This window comes from Salmo trutta, chromosome 11 (genome assembly GCF_901001165.1).
Source record: "Salmo trutta chromosome 11, fSalTru1.1, whole genome shotgun sequence".
Classification (NCBI taxonomy): Eukaryota; Metazoa; Chordata; class Actinopteri; order Salmoniformes; family Salmonidae; genus Salmo; species Salmo trutta.
Window position 1 is genome coordinate 147,669 of NC_042967.1, and position 19,274 is coordinate 166,942.

Genomic DNA, 19,274 nt, shown 5'->3' on the forward strand with positions numbered 1-19,274 from the left:
CTTTAATCAGTACAACAGTTTTCAGCTGTGCTAACATAATTGCCAAAGGGTTTTCTAATGATCAATTAGCCTTTTAAAATGATACATTTCGATTAGCTAACACAACGTGCCATTGGAACACAGGAGTGATGGTTGCTGATAATGGGCCTCTGTACGCCTATGTAGATGTTCCATAAAAAAATATTCCGTTTCCAGCCACAATAGTCATTTACAACATTAACAATGTCTACACTGTATTTCTGATCAATTTGATGTTATTTTAATGGACAAAAAACATGCTTTTCTTTAAAAAACAATGACATTTCTAAGTGACCCCAAACCTTTGAACTGAAGTGTATATAAATAGGATGAGAAAAACGACTTCAATGTCAAGGAAATGACTTCACTGCTTGATCAATTCTAGAACAATTATTTCCCTTTCCCTCACAATGTAGTCAAAGATAAGAATCATCCATAATGTAAACCCAGATCAATTTGTCCTTGATGCAGATAGGGGTCACAGGTCAAGGATCAGTCAGCGTCCCCTCCCACATATCCCCACATCCATCCTTACCATTAGAGTGGGAAACACAAAACTGACCTCAAATCGGTGCTTACAAATTCCTCCACACCGCCACACATACACGGCAGAACTCCAAGTACCTACCATTGGCCCATATGCTGTCTGTTATAGAGTGACGTGTATATTCCATTTCCTTCAACGGTGTGTGCAACAATGCCAGTCTGTTTATTGCAAAACTAGGTGAAAGGTTCAATCTCAAAATGACGCCGTCTCACTACCGAGGGGTAAATGTCACCATTGTTTTCAACCTTTTAGTCGTACGTTGAAAATATAGAGTATTTTATTGTTTTGTACTTGTTTCTGAAAGTTGGGCAGAATTCGACAGTATCGCTACAGCTGTGAAACTAACGTTACTGTTTTATCCTATATGTAATTGTCTCACTGGTTTTTATCATGATAGGATACTACTTGAGGACGAAACCTCGATGTCAATTCGCACTTGTGCATGCGCTGTTGATAAGGCTATCGTCCTCTTCTCATCCGATTGATCGTCATGACCATTAGGTATGTCGTAACATAAATGAACTGCTCGCGTACAAAGTATCATCTCCCGCCAACAGTGGGCATTGCGCCTAGTGATAGTCGAAGGGATTGTCAAATCTCAGCTCTACAAGTTAATGATTTGCTCTTTACCTCGTACTTAGTACTTGAGCGTGGAGTTTGGATTCTGCCCTCCACACCGATGAACATAATTTGAGTAGTTTCGGGTAGCTGAGCCTTTCTTTCTGGCCTTGTGAGCGCCGATCCAGTCAACTTTTACCTGCGGTCACCTTCTTGCTCCTAATAGATTGCAAAATGTTAGCTCTCTTTGTGCTTTTGCTCTGCATAACATCTTCATTTTCTGCTTCTACTAGAGGTGAGTTATTTTTCATGTACGGATATGTGTGATGAATATGTTATTTTATATTGTGTTGGTGTGTGATTTGCTTAGAGAGTATGTTAGCAGTTGGGCTCTAGGCTTACAGTCAGTGTCCTTGGAACTTCTGTCATAAAACCTTTTGAATGGTCTTGCAACAACCAAGGAACCAACAAATCACTTTCACTGGAGATTCATCATTTCACAGCACATGTTTGTTCCTAAATTCAATAGTCAAATAGTTTCCTGGTGATGTAAGGCGGGCTCCCGAGTGGTGCAGCGGTCTAAGGCACTGCATCTCAGTGATAGAGGCGTCACTACAGACTCTGGTTCGATTCCAGGCTATATCACACCCGGCTGTGATTGGGAGTCCCATAGGGCAGTGCACAATTGGCCCAGCATCGTTAGGTTTTGCCTGGGGTAGGCCATCATTGTAAATAAGAATTTGTTCTTAACTGACTTGCCTAGTTAAAAAAAAAATAAAGTACACAACCAATAGTAATTACTCCCCTGAACATTTGAGGCAACCTGCAGGGTAGATATTGTGGATATTACTGTAGCTGGTGGTAAAGTTGTTTTTTGGGTGTCAATTCTATTAATCATAGGCGATATGAATGAAGTAATTTCCTGTACAACTTGGTCAGTAGATACTAAGGCAGTTGACAAAATGGTTGAATACAGCTGTCTGTGGCAGATTTTGAATGTTGGATTCAGCACTTTGTGATTGGTGATGCAACCCGAAAGTGACACGTCAGTCTTGACTCATGGCCCAATGTCAATTCTTTTGGAATGCTACACTGTATTAGAGCAATCAAGGACTTTAATAGTCCACCCACAACGTTCTCTGTCTCCAGTGTTGATTGTGTCCATCAGAAACGTAGATCATAGTAGGTTTAGCTTACAAGGGTTCTCGTAATAATGATACGTGATTACAAGTTGCAATTGGACCACGATGAAGGGCTCACCTTCTGAATCCAGGATGCCTGACAGTATGAATGTATAAATATTCCGGTCTGTTTTTAAATCATCTGCTACAGAGGATAAGATGTTTGGAAGTATTTTGCAAAAAGCTACACATGGTTTTACACGTGTCAGTCTCATCCACCTGCCTGATCTTTCTCTGTCGAACCAGTAGCAATTAGCCAGGGGACCAGGTAAGGTGTGTAATGGTTAAACAATGAATTTTTTGCCTAGCCAAAACATTACAAATCTAACAGAGTAATACATTGAACCAATCTGAACTCAAGCCTTTTTGTTATGATTGACATACAAAGAGGAAGTATTTGACTGCCGTAAAGCAGATGATTTGAGGGAAATACCTTAATTCAATCATTGCTTAATGGTATATACCAACTATTTTGTTTAGGAGATGTTTTGACAGAAATCTCACTCAGCAGTGAGGGCCATTTGGTGTTAATCAGCTTGTTGACATTGTACTGATGAAAGACCTTGATATTTATATAGAGAAACACAGGTCTAAGTGAATCCCAACCATTTGGGGTCCTCAGTGAGTTGTCAGAGTTTCAGTAGCCATGTTCAAACTGCGCGTAGCCCAGTGCAAACACCCTTGGTTGTCACCCAATTGACTCCAGAAAAGTGACACAGGAATATTTTATTCCAGAAAAGTGACAGTTGGTTTCAATTAGCCAGGGTTAACAAATGCTTGTGTAAAAGGACGTTAAACTGTCCCTGGGCTAATTTTAACCCAGGGTTAAAGATAGCCCTGGGCTAAGAGAATGCAGTTTGAAAAGGCCTAGCGGGGCTCAGAAAGAAAACCGTTTGAGAACCCCTGCTCTAAGTCACTCATCACTGTAAGTGTTGATCTCACACTGCGATTCCTGCATGGCCCCTCTTGTTTCAGGTGCTGGTGCTGCTGGACCCAGGCTGAACAATGACCAGTTGTACAAATTCAGCTACACCACCGAGGTGCTGGTGGACAGGGCCAAGGGGTCAAAGGATGGAAGTGTCGGCTATAGGATCTCCAGTGACGTGGATGTCAATTTAGTGTGGAGAGACCCCAGCAGCAAGGACGACCAGCTCATACAACTGGTGGTAAGTAATCCCACAGCACCACCTCCTCACCCTGACTTTGCCGATATGTACTTACTATGGCTGTGATATGTGGTCGTCCCACTTAGCTATCTTAAGATGAATGCACTAATTGTAAGTCACTCTGGATAAGAATGTCTGCTAATTGACTCAAATGTAAATGTATGTTGGCTGGATGTACCTGAATCCCAAACCCAAACCCCAGCCCCTAAAACCCCATGCCCCTAGATCCTATGCTCTTGTGTAGGTCTGAGACGATTGGATAGGTGTAACTGTTTTATGGCAATAACCCTACCTCGCCATATGATAGCCTAGTTGGAATTTTCGCCATATCGCTTAGACCTATCCAGTCTTTTCAGATCTACACAAATGCAGAGAGGGCAGTGAGTAGGGGGTAGGGGTTGATTTAGGATTAATTCAGGGACAGACTGAGAGACAGTTTTTGTCAAACCCCTACATGTTTCCCTGGAATATTGAATTAATAGAAAAACACCTCTTGTTTTGGGAGGATACATGTTGGAGTTTATACATGCAAAATGTTGTTTATTTGTATTTATTATGGATCCTCATTAGCTGCTGCTCTTCCAAAATTAAGGCAATTTATACAATTTTAAAAACATTACAATACATTCAGACTGTGTGCCCTCAGGGCTCTACTCCACCACTACCACATATACAGTACAAAATCCATGTGTGCGTGTGTGTATAGTGCGTATGCTATTGTGTGTATGATGTCTTTACAATGTGGAAGGAAACTCAACCACATATTGATATGATCCTGGGAAAGAGGTTCTTAATGTCTCCTGAAATTGGAAATACTAGAGAAAAAAAAGTGTGGTCTGATTGTGTAAAAATAGTACTTAAGTTCTCACAGGCCCCTCAGGGAGTTTAAAAAAAAGTGTATTTAAAAAGGCCTGGGTTCAAATAGTATTTTAATTCTGTTAAATACTTAAGTTGTGCTTAATTGTGTGTGCCTGGCCCAAAAGCAGTCATTCCTGTCTGGAATTCCAGACAGGCTAAACCAAACACTGACAGTTTTTGAATAGGTTCAAATAGTATTTGAAATCATTCAGTCAATACCTTCCACTCTGGTTGTATTCTATGGAGAATATTGATTTTGAGCTGCTTGAAATGTCCTAAGCTTTTTATTCACTAACTTTTCTTCTGCCCTTTGAGGAACATGCATCCATGTTATAAATTCCTCCTTTTTTCTTAATGTGACTGTCCTCATCCTCCTCCAAATCATCTAACAAGCTCTTCCATTCCCATCCACAGATCTCAAACGTGAAGATAGAAAATGTGGCCCAACGCTCAGCCAAGAAGAACATATTCCAGGGCGCCACAACGCAAAGCCTTCTCGGAGAGAATAAGCTGGCAGCACTGGAAAGGCCGTTCATGGTGCACCTGAAAAACGGAAAGGTAAGAGCTGTGGATGTTGGTTTGTTTCTATTATAAGACATTATAAACGGGCTCATAACAGGTCTTAAAAATAATTAGAACTGCATCATAATGCATTATACTTGCAGGCGCTAAGTAAAGTGTTACTGTACGTTTTTATTGATGCATAATGCAAAATTATTGATTGAACTTAAGGCAGTTACTAGGAACATGAATGTGCTTTGGGTATACTGCAGTGGAGATTATCTGCCATAGGTAGATGTAGTAAAATGTATAGGTAGTAGGATGTTTAATTGTTACCAGAAGTATACTAGATATATTGCAAATAGCTATTTTTCTATCATTGTAGTACTATTGCTGTTATCTTCATAGGTCAATAGTCATAAAAGTGTTGTGCAATTGTACATTTATTTTTATATCAACCATCACTTTTACTACAATCAGTTAAGATTTAAACAAATTGACTAAATCTAGTATGGGAGCCATTTCTGGAGCATCATTGATGACATGTGTATTGCCGGGGACTATTATTGGAACCGTAATTGGTAATGTGTTAGTGTGGTGACGCTGGAAGGGGAAATACCAGACAGGTGGTGAGTACAGGGCAAGGGTCAATCCTTCAGATTGCCGGCCGGTTATCAGATCTCACGAGAGACAAGTGTGGGGGCATTGGCGTGGCAAAGGGGTGCCGTTCCTGGATGACACAGACAGGGTGAGGTGAATAGGTGAACCGGTTGATCAGTGAATGTCCTGTTGAATGCATCGTGATCAGCTGAATCTGTTATGAAAATATTACGAGTTTAGCACTGGACTGTATATATTGAAACTAAATGTATCTCATAGTTTTACAAACGATTATAAGTGACTACATACACTCACTGGCCAGTTTTATTAGGTACACCCATCTACTACCGGGTCGGACGCCCCTTTGCCTTCCACAGGAACGTTCCACAGGGATGTTGGTCCATGCTGACGTGATGGCATCATGCAGTTGATGCAGATTGAACGCCTGTTAGCCTGCATGATTCTTGCCATTCTCCTTGGACCTCTCTCATCAACAAGCTGTTTTCGCCCGCAGGACTGCCGTTGACTGGATGTTTTTGTTTGTCGCACCAATCTCGGTAAACCCAGTCGTGTGTGAAAAACCCAGGATACCATGCTCAAAGTTGTTTAGGTCGGTCGTGTTGCACATTCTAATGTTCAATCGAACAATAACTGAATGCCTTTCTGCCTGCTTTATATTACAAGCCACGGCCATGTGACTCACTGTCTGTAGGAGCGATCCATTTTCATGAACAGGGTTGTGTACCTAATAAACTGTGTAAGTGTAAGATAATGAGAGAGTGACATGATTTTCAAACTTTTGTGATAGTGACCTTAGGGTGACTGTTTGTTTTTACTACAATGTGATTTGTCTACAACCTTTGTACTTCGGTATTGTATTTGACTTTTTATGCTGTTGTCTCTGCAATGTTAGACATGGTTTTTCAAATGAAGCTTTCTATCTCAAATCAAATGTATTTATATAGCCCTTCTTACGTCAGCTGATATCTCAAAGTGCTGTACAGAAACCCAGCCTAAAACCCCAAAAAGCAAGCAATGCAGGTGTAGAAGCATAGTGTCTAGGAAAAACTCCCTAGAAAGGCCAAAACCTAGGAAGAAACCTAGAGAGGAACCAGGCTATGAGGGGTGGCCAGTCCTCTTCTGGCTGTGCTGGGTGTAGATTATAACAGCACATGGCCAAGATGTTCAAATGTTCATAAATGACCAGCATGGTCAAATAATAATAATCATAGTAGTTGTCGAGGGTGCAACAAGTCAGCAACTCAAGAGTAAGTGTCAGTTGGCTTTTTCATAGCCGATCTTTGAGAGTATCTCTACTGCTCCTGCTGTCTCTAGAGAGTTGATAACAGCAGGTCTGGGACAGGTAGCACGTCTGGTGAACAGGTCAGGGTTCCAGCAGGTCTGGGACAGCAGTTCTGGGACATGTAGCACGTCCGGTGAACAGGTCAGGGTTCCATAGCCGCAGGTGAATTAGACATGTGAAGGTGAATTAGACATGTGTTTGATAGTGTCTGACTGCAGAATGTGTCTTAGGTTGCCGTGGGCATTCCTTGCCAAGAAAATTCCACTCTTATTGGCTCCTGTGCCACACCATGGCCATAATCCAGAGAGGGTACAAAAGGTCCAGAACGGCAGGCAGGGTCAAAAATCCAGTGAGGTGGGGCAAGGTATAGAACGGCAGGCAGAACGGTCAAAACCGGGATGGACTAGAAAGCAGGAACAAGGGAACAAACGCTGGTAGGTTTCACAAAAGAAAATGAATTGGCAACAGAGGACAAAGATATAAATACACAGGATAATGAGGAAGATGGGTGACACCTGGAGTGGGATGGAGACAAGCACATAGACAGCTGAAACAGATCAGGGTGTGATACATACCTTGCCGAAAGAAAAGGAACTCCCACGCAAGGAACACCCTCAAGATGCATTTCACAGGCAGACCCTACGTAGTCAGACTCTTTTCCATTTGTTGACATCTCATCATTATCTGAGGCGAGGCACTTTGATAATATTAATCGGAGAAAAGTACTGCTAATTTCGCTGTTCTGTCACTTGACTCTATTGCACTGTTTCATATCATATTGACTTGTTTGTTGTTCCATGCCTCTGTTTCAGGTGAGCAGCTTTTACTGCTATAAGGCAGAGCCTGCTTCCATTAAGAACTTGAAAAGGGGTGTGGCTAGCTTGCTACAGGTGCAATCCAGATCTGGGAAGGTCATAGAGGTACATGAGACCCAATACATATACAGTTACAGGAAATTGTGGAAACATTTAATCTGCAGTCCTATTTTAGCAGGCACTTACTAAGAAATGATGTGATAACAATGAGTACTTTTGATACACTTAACAAACTCAGTTGGTAACCACCGCCGTGTACCAAATTGGTTCTATATATATGCATATATATATGCATATATATATGCATACATGCATGCATACACACTCTACTGGTCAAAAGTTTTAGAGCACCTACTCATTCAAGGGTTTTTCTTTATTTTTACTATTTTCTACATTGTAGAATAATAGTGAAGACCATCAAAACTATGAAATAACACACAGAATCATGTAGTAACCAAAAAAGTATTAAACAAATCAAAATATATTTTTTATTTGCGATTCTTCAAATAGACACCCTTTGCCTTGATGACAGCTTTGCACACTCTTGGCATTCTCTCAACCAGCTTCATGAGGTAGTCACCTGGAAGGCATTTCAATTAACACAAAAGGTGTTTTGTGGAATTTCTTTCCTTAATGTGTTTGAGCCAATCACAACAGCAATCAGTTGTTGTGACAGTCAATACGGAAAATTTCAAGAACTTTGAGAGTTTCTTCAAGTGCAGTCGCAAAAACCATCAAGCGCTATGATGAAACTGGCTTTCATGAGGACCGACACAGGAATGGAAGACCCAGAGTTACCTCTGCTACAGAGGATAAGTTCATTAGAGTTACCAGTGTCAGAAATTGCAGCCCAAATAAATGCTTCACAGAGTTCAAGTAACAGACACATCTCAACATCAACTGTTAAGAGGAGACTCTGTGAATCAGGCCTTCGTGGTCGAGTTGCTTCAAAGAAATCACTACTAAAGGACACTAATAAGAAGAAGAGACTTGCTTGTGCCAAGAAACAATAGACATTAGCCAGGTGGAAATCTGTCCTTTCGTCTGATGAGTCCAAATTTGAGATTTTGGGTTCCAACTGCCATGTCTTTGTGAGACGCGTTGCTGGTGAACGGATAATCTCTGCATGTGTATTTCCCACCGTGAAGCATGGAGGAGGAGGTGTGATGGTGTAGAGGTGTGTTGCTGGTGACACTGTCTGATTTATTTAGAATTCAAGGCACACTTAACCAGCATGGCTGCCACAGCATTCTGCAGTGATACGCCATCCCATCTGGTTTGCGCTGAGTGGGACTATCATTTGTTTTTCAACAGGACAATGACCCAACACACCTCCAGGATGTGTAAGGGCTATTTGACCAAGAAGGAGAGTGATGGAGTGCTGCTTCAGATGACCTGGCCTCCACAATCACCTGACCTCAACCCAATTTAGATGGTTTGGGATGAGTTGAACCGCAGAGTGAAGGAAAAGCAGCCAGCAAGTGCTCAGCATATGTTTGAACTCCTGTTGGAAAAGCGTTCCAGGTGAAGCTGGTTGAGAGAGTGCCATGAGTGTGCAAAGCTGTCAGCCACCCTTTGCCTTGATATTTGAAGAATCTCAAATTTAAAATGTATTTTGATTTGTTAAACACTTTTGGTTACTCCATGATTCCATCCATATGTGTTATTTCATAGTTTTGATGTCTTCACTATTATTCTAAAATGTAAAAATAAAAAAAAACCTTGACTGAGCAGGTGTCATGTCATCAACATTTTTTAAAATAATAATGCACTGTAAAATGAAATTTTACCAAAAACACAGTCGTAAGTTTGCAATGAATTCTCAATGTAAATCATTCGAACAAATGCTTAAAATTGTTTTTCTATGGTTTTCTGTGTGAGTACTTTTGGTTGGCTGACTGATATTTCTGGGAACAGAATGACGTGTCCGGGAGATGTACGGTAGAGTACAAGGCTGCCCAAGGCCAGGTGACAAGGACCAAGGCTTTGGAGACCTGCAAGACCGCAGAGACCGGCTTCACCACCTACATTCAGGTCCTGGGCGTGAGTGGGGAGTCCAGCTCTGTCACTGTTTTCACCCTGGAGGATGGCTTCATTAAGTCAGCCACAGCCAAGGAGACTCACATCTTAGCAGTCAACGCACGCCGCACCACCGCCGCTAAAATAGTGTCCAGGTAAGGTGTGACACAAATCAAAATGTATTTGTCACATGCGCCAAATACAACAGGTGTAGACCTTACCATGAAATGCTTACTTACAAGCCCTTAACCAACAATGCGGCTTTAAGAAAAATAAGACACAAGGGAGTCAAATGGAATTTTAATGGTGAAATTCTGCTCTAAACTTTGAGGCAATAGTTTTATTTATTTTTGTTTACTACATTAATCCAACACATGCATTCTTTCATTGTAAAAGTAATGTTCTTTTTTTACTTACTGATTTGAGTAGGCTTTCTGAGAGCATCAATTGCAAGGAACCGAAACTGATTAATTGATTTGGATTTGTTAATTTATATTGTCCTCAGGCAAAACTTGACGCTGGTAACAATTGAGACTGGGCCATTTGAGGCTGCGGGGAAGAATGTCGCCAGTGTTGTCAAATCACTTGATGAGAAATTGTATGCTGTTGGTGTGACAGCTGAGAAGGTCAAATCCCAATGCAAGGGCTGTCGATCGGTGAGTGGTTGTGCGAAACAATAAAGTAAAAAAGTGCTTCACGTTGTTTTCAACCTTGGACACTTATTTTTTTCCTCTGAAAGGTTCCAATATAACCTTCAATATAATCTTCAATTCAGCTTTTACATTGACGGTATTGACTCCCAAACTAAATGCTTCAAAAATGACTCTTTGCTAAAGAATAATTAAAAGGGCCAGAGGAAAACTTTACTATGCTGGCCTGGTTGATTGCTGGAATGGTGCTGGAATGAAATAATCAGAACCAACACAGTACAGGGTGTTACAATAGTGTGAAAAGCCCTTGTGAAGTCTGAATTTACCAACACTATACCACACTATCGATGCATATCCTTGCTGACCAAACATGTAATTAAGAAATTACATTTTTTTCCCTTTCTTTTCCTCTTCTCCTGCTAGCTGTTTGAGCACTGGCAAGAGGTCCAGAAGCAGTTTGAACCAGATAGCTTGTCAAAGGCCATTGCTCCCCGAAGCTTCCTGGCTCTCATCCAGAGCATGAGGAAAGCCTCCAAGGACGAGATCCTCCAAGTGCTGAAGAGCTCCACCAAGACTGCCCTGTAAGGCCTAGCACTTACCCACCTCTCTCTCTCTCTCTCTCTCCCTTTCTCTTTCTGTCTGCCTCTTTCTCTCACTCTCCTCTTTTTCTTTCCCGCTTCACTCCTTCTCTTCTCTCTATTTTCACTTCTCTTCTATCGCTCTTTCTCTTCTCAATCTCTTGTTTTCTCCTCTTTTTTAGTATGTTTGTGTCTTTTTCTCTCTCTCTCTCAGGCTGTAATGCTTTCTTATGAGATGTAGTGACTCGTCACCCCACTGTCTCTCGCCCCGTGTTTCTTTTGGCCAGAGCCACATAGTTAACTATATAGGGAATATTGCGCCATTTTAGACTTCTGACTCACTGCCTCTCTCTAACTCTGTCGGGGTCTGCAGACCTCAGGTGGTGGACGCCGTGACCTCGTCCCAGACGCCCGCCTCCCTGGACGCCATGCTGCAGTTCCTCAACTTTGCCGACCCCAAAGGCCTGGTTCTGCAGGAAAGGTTCCTGTACGCCTGCGGCTTCGCCTCGCACCCCAACGAGAGAATGCTCCAGGCTTTGGTGGTGAGTGGCCAATGGCTGCCACTTGCTTAAACTCTACAAACCAAAATCAATGAAATGCATGTCCAACACAGCGGAATGGGGAGAAATTATTTGGTAAAAGTCAGTTCAATGTTTTCAGTTGATTAGACAGATATGTCATTGTGACTTCTGACAGGCACCGCAACACAACACTAGACCCTCCCCCAATGCACAGCTCCCAGTGAAAATCATTGAATTACTGTGTTTTTTATGTATCTGTTTTTTCTGGTTTGAAAGTACCCTTATGCTCATCATCAGGGCAAACATCCATAAAATTAGCTTCGGTTAGAGGAGATGGAGGAGACTGAAACGAAAACATATCCTTAACGTACTTTGCTTCCTCTTTCAAATATAATTTGGTGAATCATAGGTGACTCTGTCATTTGCAACAAGTTTCATGAAATTATTTTTTGTAGCATTTCTATGTTGAAGATTAAACAATAATTTGGTGCATTTCTCCCCATTTTCCATCCAATTTGCTTTATTAATATAGTATATTACATTGGATCTTTCTTGAATAAGTTCCTCCATTTCTTTTTGTTTTTCCTCTAACTTATTCTGTACCTCTATGGTACAGTTTTTATTGCTATCTAATTGTACAGTTAGTCCTTCAATTACCTTTGTTAATATGGAGTCTTTTGATCTAAATTGTTTTTGTTTTAGAGATGAGTACTGAATTGCATGACCTCTAAAGGCACATTTAAGTGTCCTGTACAATAAGCGGATTTGCTGTACCTATGTTATGCCCGACAAATTCAGTTATATATTCCTCTGTCCGAATTAAAAAGAAGTTATCATCCAATATATTTTAAATTTCCAATATCCTCGCCGATGTGGAAATTCCGTAAAAGTAATATATATGCCAATTATCTGATGGTCCGACCGCATTCTATCCCCTATCAACACTTGTTTTCACTTTCGGTGCCAACAAGAATGACATAAGAAAGTAGTCAAGACGACTAGCTTGATTGAGGCTCCGCCATGTATATCTCACTAGGTCAGGATATTAAACCTCCGCCATGTATATCTCACTAGGTCAGGGTATTTAAGCCTCCATATATCCACTAGTTCCAATATATCCATGATAATCGTGATTTCCTTAAGAGCATGAGGGGGATAGTGTGATTTCCTTTACGGTCCATTGAGGTATTTAAAACAGTATTATAATCTCCCACCATGATAATATTGTATTGCTTGCAGGGTTGATAATTTATTATATATATATATATATATATTCAAAAAAGCGTGAATCATCTTTATTTGGTCCGTAAAGGTTAATGAGCCATATCTGTTTATGGTCCAATAACAACATATTTAAAATCATCTATCTACTTTGTGGGTCTGTTTGGACAATTTGCACATTCGGATCAAAATTACTGTTAATATCATCAGCCCTTTTGAGTTTCTTTGCCCATGGGAGAAGTATTTTTCACCCCCAGTCCATTTTCTACTCACCTTCATCTAAAATTGTTGAATGAGTTTCCTGTAAACAATAGATATTATATTCCTTCTCTTTGAGCCAGGTAAATATTGTTCTTTTTTTATTTTCTGCTAAGCCATTACAATTATAACTGGCTATACTTATTTCACAATTTACAATAATGAGATACAAGTTTCAAATCTATTCATCATAATATGTTTGTAAATTTACCATTAAAAAGTACAATGGTGATTGAGTGTCCATATAGCTGTACCATGATATTTGCATTGCCACTAAGTAACCCTCCAATTGTTCTCCACTACTTCACCCGCCAAAGCCCCTCCCGAGTTGGGTTGTCATTCCAGTGACCGGGAGACCACCCCCATTCCCCTGGATCCCTAGGCCCCCCCAAAAGGCCAGGACCCGTCCTTTGAAAAGAGCACACAGTGCCACACACAGAACAGAAGCAGATCAACCGCTAAAAGTATTTCCAATGCTATCACCTAAATTTGCTTTATATATATTTTATTTATTTATTACCGTTCAAAAGTTTGGGGTCACTTATAAATGTCCTTGTTTTTTAAAAGAAAAGCACTTTTTTTTTTTTCGTTTAAAAAAACATAGAATTGATCAGAAATACAGTGTAGACATTGTTAATGTTGAAAAGGACTATTGGAGCTGGAAACGGCTGATTTAAAAACAATTATAATAAAATAAAATATGAATGGAATATCTACATAGGTGTACAGAGGCCCGTTATCAGCAACCATTACTCCTGTGTTCCAATGGCACGTTGTGTTAGCTAATCCAAGTTTATAATTTTAAAAGGCTAATTGATCATTAGAAAACCCTTTTGCATTAAGTTAGCACAGTTGAAAACTGTTGTGCTGATTTAAAGAAGCAATAAAACTTGCCTTTAGACAAGTTGAGTATCTGGAGCATCAGCATTTGTGGGTTCGATTACAGGCTCAAAATGGCCAGAAACAAATCACTTTCTTCTGAAACTCATCAGTCTATTCATGTTCTGAGAAATTAATGCTATTCCATGTGAGAAATTGCCAAGAAACTAAAGTTCTCGTACAACGCTGTGTACTACTCCACAGAACTGCGCAATCTGGCTCTAACCAGAATAGAAAGAGGAGTGGGAGGCCCTGGTGCACAACTGAGCAAGAGGACAAGTACATTAGTGTCTAGTTTGAGAAACAGATGCCTCACAAGTCCTCAACTGGCAGCTTCATTAAATAAACTTGGCAAAAAAAGAAACTTCCCTTTTTCAGGACCCTGTCTTTCAAAGATAATTCGTAAAATTCCATATAGCTTCACAGATCTTCATTGTGAAGGGTTTAAACACTTTCCCATGCTTGTTCAATGAACCATAAACAGTTAATGAACATGCACCTGTGGGACGGTTGTTAAGACACTATCAGCTTACAGACAGTAGGCAATTAAGGTCACAGTTATGAAAACTTAGGACACTAAAGAGTATCCCTGCTCATCTGTGTGAACGTGCCTTAGGCATGCTGCAAGGAGACACGGTGATAGCGGATGTGGCCAGGGCAATAAATTGCAATGTCCGTACTGTGAGACGCCTAAGACAGCGCTACAAGGAGACAGGACGGACAGCTGACCGTCCTCGCAGTGGCAGAGCACGTGTACCAACATCTGCACAGGATCGGTACATCCGAACATCACACCTGTGGGACAGGTACAGGATGGGAACAACAACTGCCCGAATTACACCAGGAATGCACAATCCCTACAGGGAAGACATCCTCCTCCCTCATGTGGTACCCTTCCTGCAGACTCATCCTGACATGACCCTCCAGCATGACAATGCCACCAGCCATACTGCTTGTTCTGTGTGTGATTTTCTGCAAGACAGGAATGTCAGTGTTCTGCCATGGCCAGCAATCCCATTGAGCACGTCTGGGACCTGTTGGATCGGAGGGTGAGGGCTGGGGCCATTCCCCCAGAAATGTCCGGGAACTTGCAGGTGCCTTGGTGGAAGAGTGGGGTAACATCTCACAGCAAGAACTGGCAAATCTGGTGCAGTCCATGAGGAGGAGATGCACTGCACTGATTTTGACCCCCCCCCCCCATTGTTCAGGGACACATTATTCAATTTCTGTTAGTCACATGTCTGTGGAACTTGTTCAGTTTACGTCTCAGTTGTTGAATCTTATGTTCATACAAATATTACACATGTTAAGTTTGCTGAAAATAAACGCAGTTCACAGTGAAAGGACATTTCTTTTTTTGCTGAGTTTAGTACCCGCAAAACACCAGTCTCAACGTCAACAGTGAAGAGGCGACTCCGGGATGCTGGCCTACTAAGCAGAGTTCCTCTTTACAGTGTCTGTTCTTTTGCCCATCTTAATATTTTATTTTTATTGGCCAATCTGAGATGTGTCTTTTTCTTTGCAACTCTGCCTCCCACTCCTCTTTCTATTCTGGTTAGAGCCAGTTTGCGCTGTTCCCAACTAGTCTTAAGAAGGCCTGTTTTATTGATTCTTTAAATCAGCACAACAGTTTTCAGCTGTGCTAACATAATTGCAAAAGGGTTGTCTAATGATCGATTAGTCTTTTAAAATTCTAAACTTGGATTAGTTAACACAACATGCCATTGGAACACAGGAGTGATGGTTGCTGATAATGCGCCTCTGTATGCCTATGTAGATAAACCATAAAATATCTGCCATTTCCAGCTACAATAGTCATTTACAACATTAACAATGTCTACACTGTATTTCTGATCAATTTCGTGTTATTTTAATTAGAGGTGGACCGATTAATCGGTATGGCCGATGTGATTCAGGCCGATTTCTAGTTTTCATAAAAATCGTTAATCAACCGGATTTGACCATATTAATGACCAAAGGCTTGTATTTCTGTGTTTATTATTTTGTAATTAAGTCTATGATTTGATAGAGCAGTCTGACTGAGCGGTGGTAGGCAGCAGCAGGCTCGTAAACATTCATTCAAACTTTACTGCCTTTGCCAGCAGCTCTTAGCAATGCTTGATCACAGCGCTGTTTATGACTTCAAGCCTATCAACTCCTGAGATTAGGCTGGCAATGCTTAAGTGCCTATTAGAACATCCAAAAGTCAAAGATATATGAAATACAAATGGTATAGAGAGAAATAGTCGACGCGTCATAATTTCTATAATAATTTGAGACTAAATAGATTTTATTTATGTGTTATAATAAGTGTTCATTCAGTATTGTTATAATTGTCATTATTACAACCCCCCCCAAAAAAAAAATATATATATTTTTTTCTTTTTTAATAAAAAAAATAATTTAACCAGTATCGGCTTTTTTTGGTCCTCCAATAATCGGTATCGGCGTTGAAAAATCAAACGGTCGACCTCTAATTTTAAAGGACAAAGAATGTGGTTTTCTTTCAACAAGGACTTTTGAATGGTAGTGTATTTACATTTTACATTTGAGTCATTTAGCAGACGCTCTTATCCAGAGCGACTTACAGCAGTGAATGCATACATTTCATTTCACGCATTTTCTTTTTTTTTTGTAACTTTTTTTTTTTGTACTGGCCCCCCGTGGGAATCGAACCCACAACCCTGGCGTTGCAAACACCATGCTCTACCAACTGAGCCACAGGGAAATATCCTACGCATCTTCATTTCCATAATTTACAATAAATATGCGTAATAATGTCAGCAGTTTGTGCAAAGGATTGTTACCTATAACCAGATTGCCATTGTATTACATTACATTTTTGTCAAGCAATTATTATTTTAGCAAACAATTATTGTGATTCCTCCTATATTGTCCCTTACATCCATACCCCTAGCACCTCTCAGGTGGGTGTCTAGGGAATAGGTTTGTGGACTGTTCCATCATGATAGGACAATAAATAAATACATAAATAAATAAATATATTAGACTTATAATTCATTTAAAAATGCATACCCCTCATCTGCACAAAATTGAAAGCTCTCTCACAACACCTGCTCACAGACAAACATTGGTTCTGGGATATGCAACCATTTCCTTTCTGACTCACCTAACGCCACACTTTTCCAAACAGCAAAAACACACTCCACATCTTCCATCAGTTTGTCATTTATCAACTTTAACAGATCGCTTACCACACTTACCAGTCCTAGTGATGAAAAGGATAAATCGTTTGTATCTGTGGAGGAGTTGCGTTTCCTTTTCACCACGTTTACTCTCCTTCATGTTTGAGTGTTGCTTGTAATATTTGTCAACTTTTCTCTAGCCTTATGATTTGTTTTGTTATTATCCAGATTCAATGTAATTACCCCCGAATATATGAAGTGCTAATATTTAGTCTAACTCACTAATATTGAATATTGTGAATTTATCTTGAGGCAATTTTGCACCGACGTGTTCAGTACGCCATCCTGCCTGCAGTCAGTCAATCCGGAAAATTCTAAGAACTTTGAAAATTTCTTCAAGTGCAGTTGCAAAAACCATCAAGCGCTATGATGAAACTGGCTCTCATGAGGACCGCCAAAGGAAAGGAAGACCCAGAGCTACCTCTGCTGCAGAGGATAAGTTCATTAGAGTACCAGTGTCAGAAATTACAGCCCAAATAAATGCTTCACAGAGTTCAAGTAACAGACACATCTCAACATCAACTGTTCAGAGGAGACTGTGTGAATCAGGCCTTCATGGTCGAGTTGCTTCAAAGAAACCACAACTAAAGGACACCAATAAGAAGAAGAGACTTGCTTGGGCCAAGAAACACGAACAATGAGTATTTAGACCGGTGGAAATCTGTCCTTTGGTCTGATGAGTCCAAATTGAGATTTTTGGTTCCAACCGCCGTGTTACTTTGTGAGACGCAGAGTAGGGGAACGGATGATCTCTGCGTGTGTAGGTCCCACCGTGAACCATGTAGTAGGAGGTGTTATGGTGCGTTGCTGGTGACACTGTCTGTGATTTATTTAGAATTAAAGGCACACTTAACCAGCATGGCTACCACAGCATTCTGCAGCGATACGCCATCCCATCTGGTTTGCGTTATCATTTGATTTTCAACAGGACAATGACCCAACACACCTCCAGGCTGTGTAAGGGCTATTTGACCAAGAAGGAGAGTGAGGGAGTGCTGCTTCAGATGACCTGGCCTCCACAATCACCCGACCTCAACCCAATTGAGATGGTTTGGGATGAGTTGGACCGTAGAGTGAAGGAAAAGCAGCCAACAAGTGCTCAGCATATGTGGAAAGTTCTTCAAGACTGTTGGAAAAGCATTCCAGGCGAAGCTGGTTGAGAGAATACCATGAGTGTGCAAAGCTGTCATCAAATGCAAAGGGTGGCTATTTTGAAGAATCTCAAATATAAAATATATTTTGATTTGTTTAACACTTTTTTTGGTTACTACATGATTCCATATGTGTTATTTCATAGTTTTGATGTCTTCACTATTATTGTACAATGTAGAAAACAGTAAAAATAATGAAGAACCCTTGTTGAATGAGTAGGTGTTCTAAAAACGTTTGACCGATAGTGTGTACAGAGAATTTGTGGTGCAGTTGTTTCTCTTCGATTTTGACCTACTCTTCCTCTCAAACGACTTTCAAAATTGCAATTATATTTAAAATTGTGTTTTTTTGTGTACTGTATGATAAAACATATGGTGATTTAAATTACGCGCATTATTTTTTCAGGACATTTCAAAGGGCAAGATTGTCAGTAATGACATCAAAGAGTCGGTGGTGATCATCATGGGTGCCCTTGTGCACAAGCTCTGTCAGAAAGGAGGTTGTGAGCTACCAGTGAGTATCGAATATGTTTGATCCTATGTCTGTAATGAGGGGAGTTGTACAAAATTCTTAAAGGGATTCACACGTTCTGTTTACTTCATATTCATCTCCAGCACCACCCCAACATCAACATATGTGAAAATGGCGTGTTTCATAGTTCAAAAGATGGAGGAAGATAACTGTTTCTGATGACATCATCTGTTGTGCATCATGTAATTTTAACCAACTATGAGTAGGCATTGTGAATAGGCAGTTAAATTTCCCTTTTAAGCAATTGAATAATCTTCAACCAAGAGAATACTGATTGGACTTTTTTAACTGAGCTAATTGTGACTATTGGAACGCCAGACTGGAATAGTGTAGTGATAAAATAGTGAGACGTAGCTGTGTCTGATGGTTCGAAAATAAACAGAAATACAGAAAGATATCCCTCTGATGGATTTGGGCTCTGAGTGGCGCAGCGGTCTAAGGCACTGCCTCTAGCACGGAGATGCAGTGCATCACTACAGACCCTGGTTCAATTCCAGGCTGTATCACAACTGTCCATGATTGGGAGTCCCATAGGGCAGCGCACAATTGGCCCAGCGTCATCCGGGTTAGGGTTTGGCCGGGGTAGGCCGTCATTGTAAATAAGAATTTGTTTTTAACTGACTTGCCTAGTTAAATAAAATAAATATGATCCTGTTGTGAAATTCACCAAAGAAAGTCACAATTTCTTAAAAGGAACTATACAATGGCTGAC

At 40.6% G+C, this 19,274-nt stretch overlaps 1 protein-coding gene across 1 annotated transcript in view; it reads left to right on the forward strand.

The window, feature by feature from the left end:
- Window positions 1–1,129: 1,129 nt before the first annotated feature.
- LOC115202047 (microsomal triglyceride transfer protein) overlaps window positions 1,130–19,274 on the forward strand; it is a 47,337-nt gene continuing 29,192 nt past the window's right edge. The window contains exons 1-9 of the mRNA XM_029765900.1: window positions 1,130–1,418; window positions 3,280–3,470; window positions 4,743–4,886; window positions 7,545–7,652; window positions 9,465–9,721; window positions 10,072–10,222; window positions 10,640–10,797; window positions 11,168–11,336; window positions 18,437–18,544. Coding sequence (XP_029621760.1) covers window positions 1,358–1,418; window positions 3,280–3,470; window positions 4,743–4,886; window positions 7,545–7,652; window positions 9,465–9,721; window positions 10,072–10,222; window positions 10,640–10,797; window positions 11,168–11,336; window positions 18,437–18,544 — 1,347 coding nt within the window. The 5' untranslated portion in view covers window positions 1,130–1,357. The remainder of the gene's footprint in view (window positions 1,419–3,279; window positions 3,471–4,742; window positions 4,887–7,544; window positions 7,653–9,464; window positions 9,722–10,071; window positions 10,223–10,639; window positions 10,798–11,167; window positions 11,337–18,436; window positions 18,545–19,274) is intronic.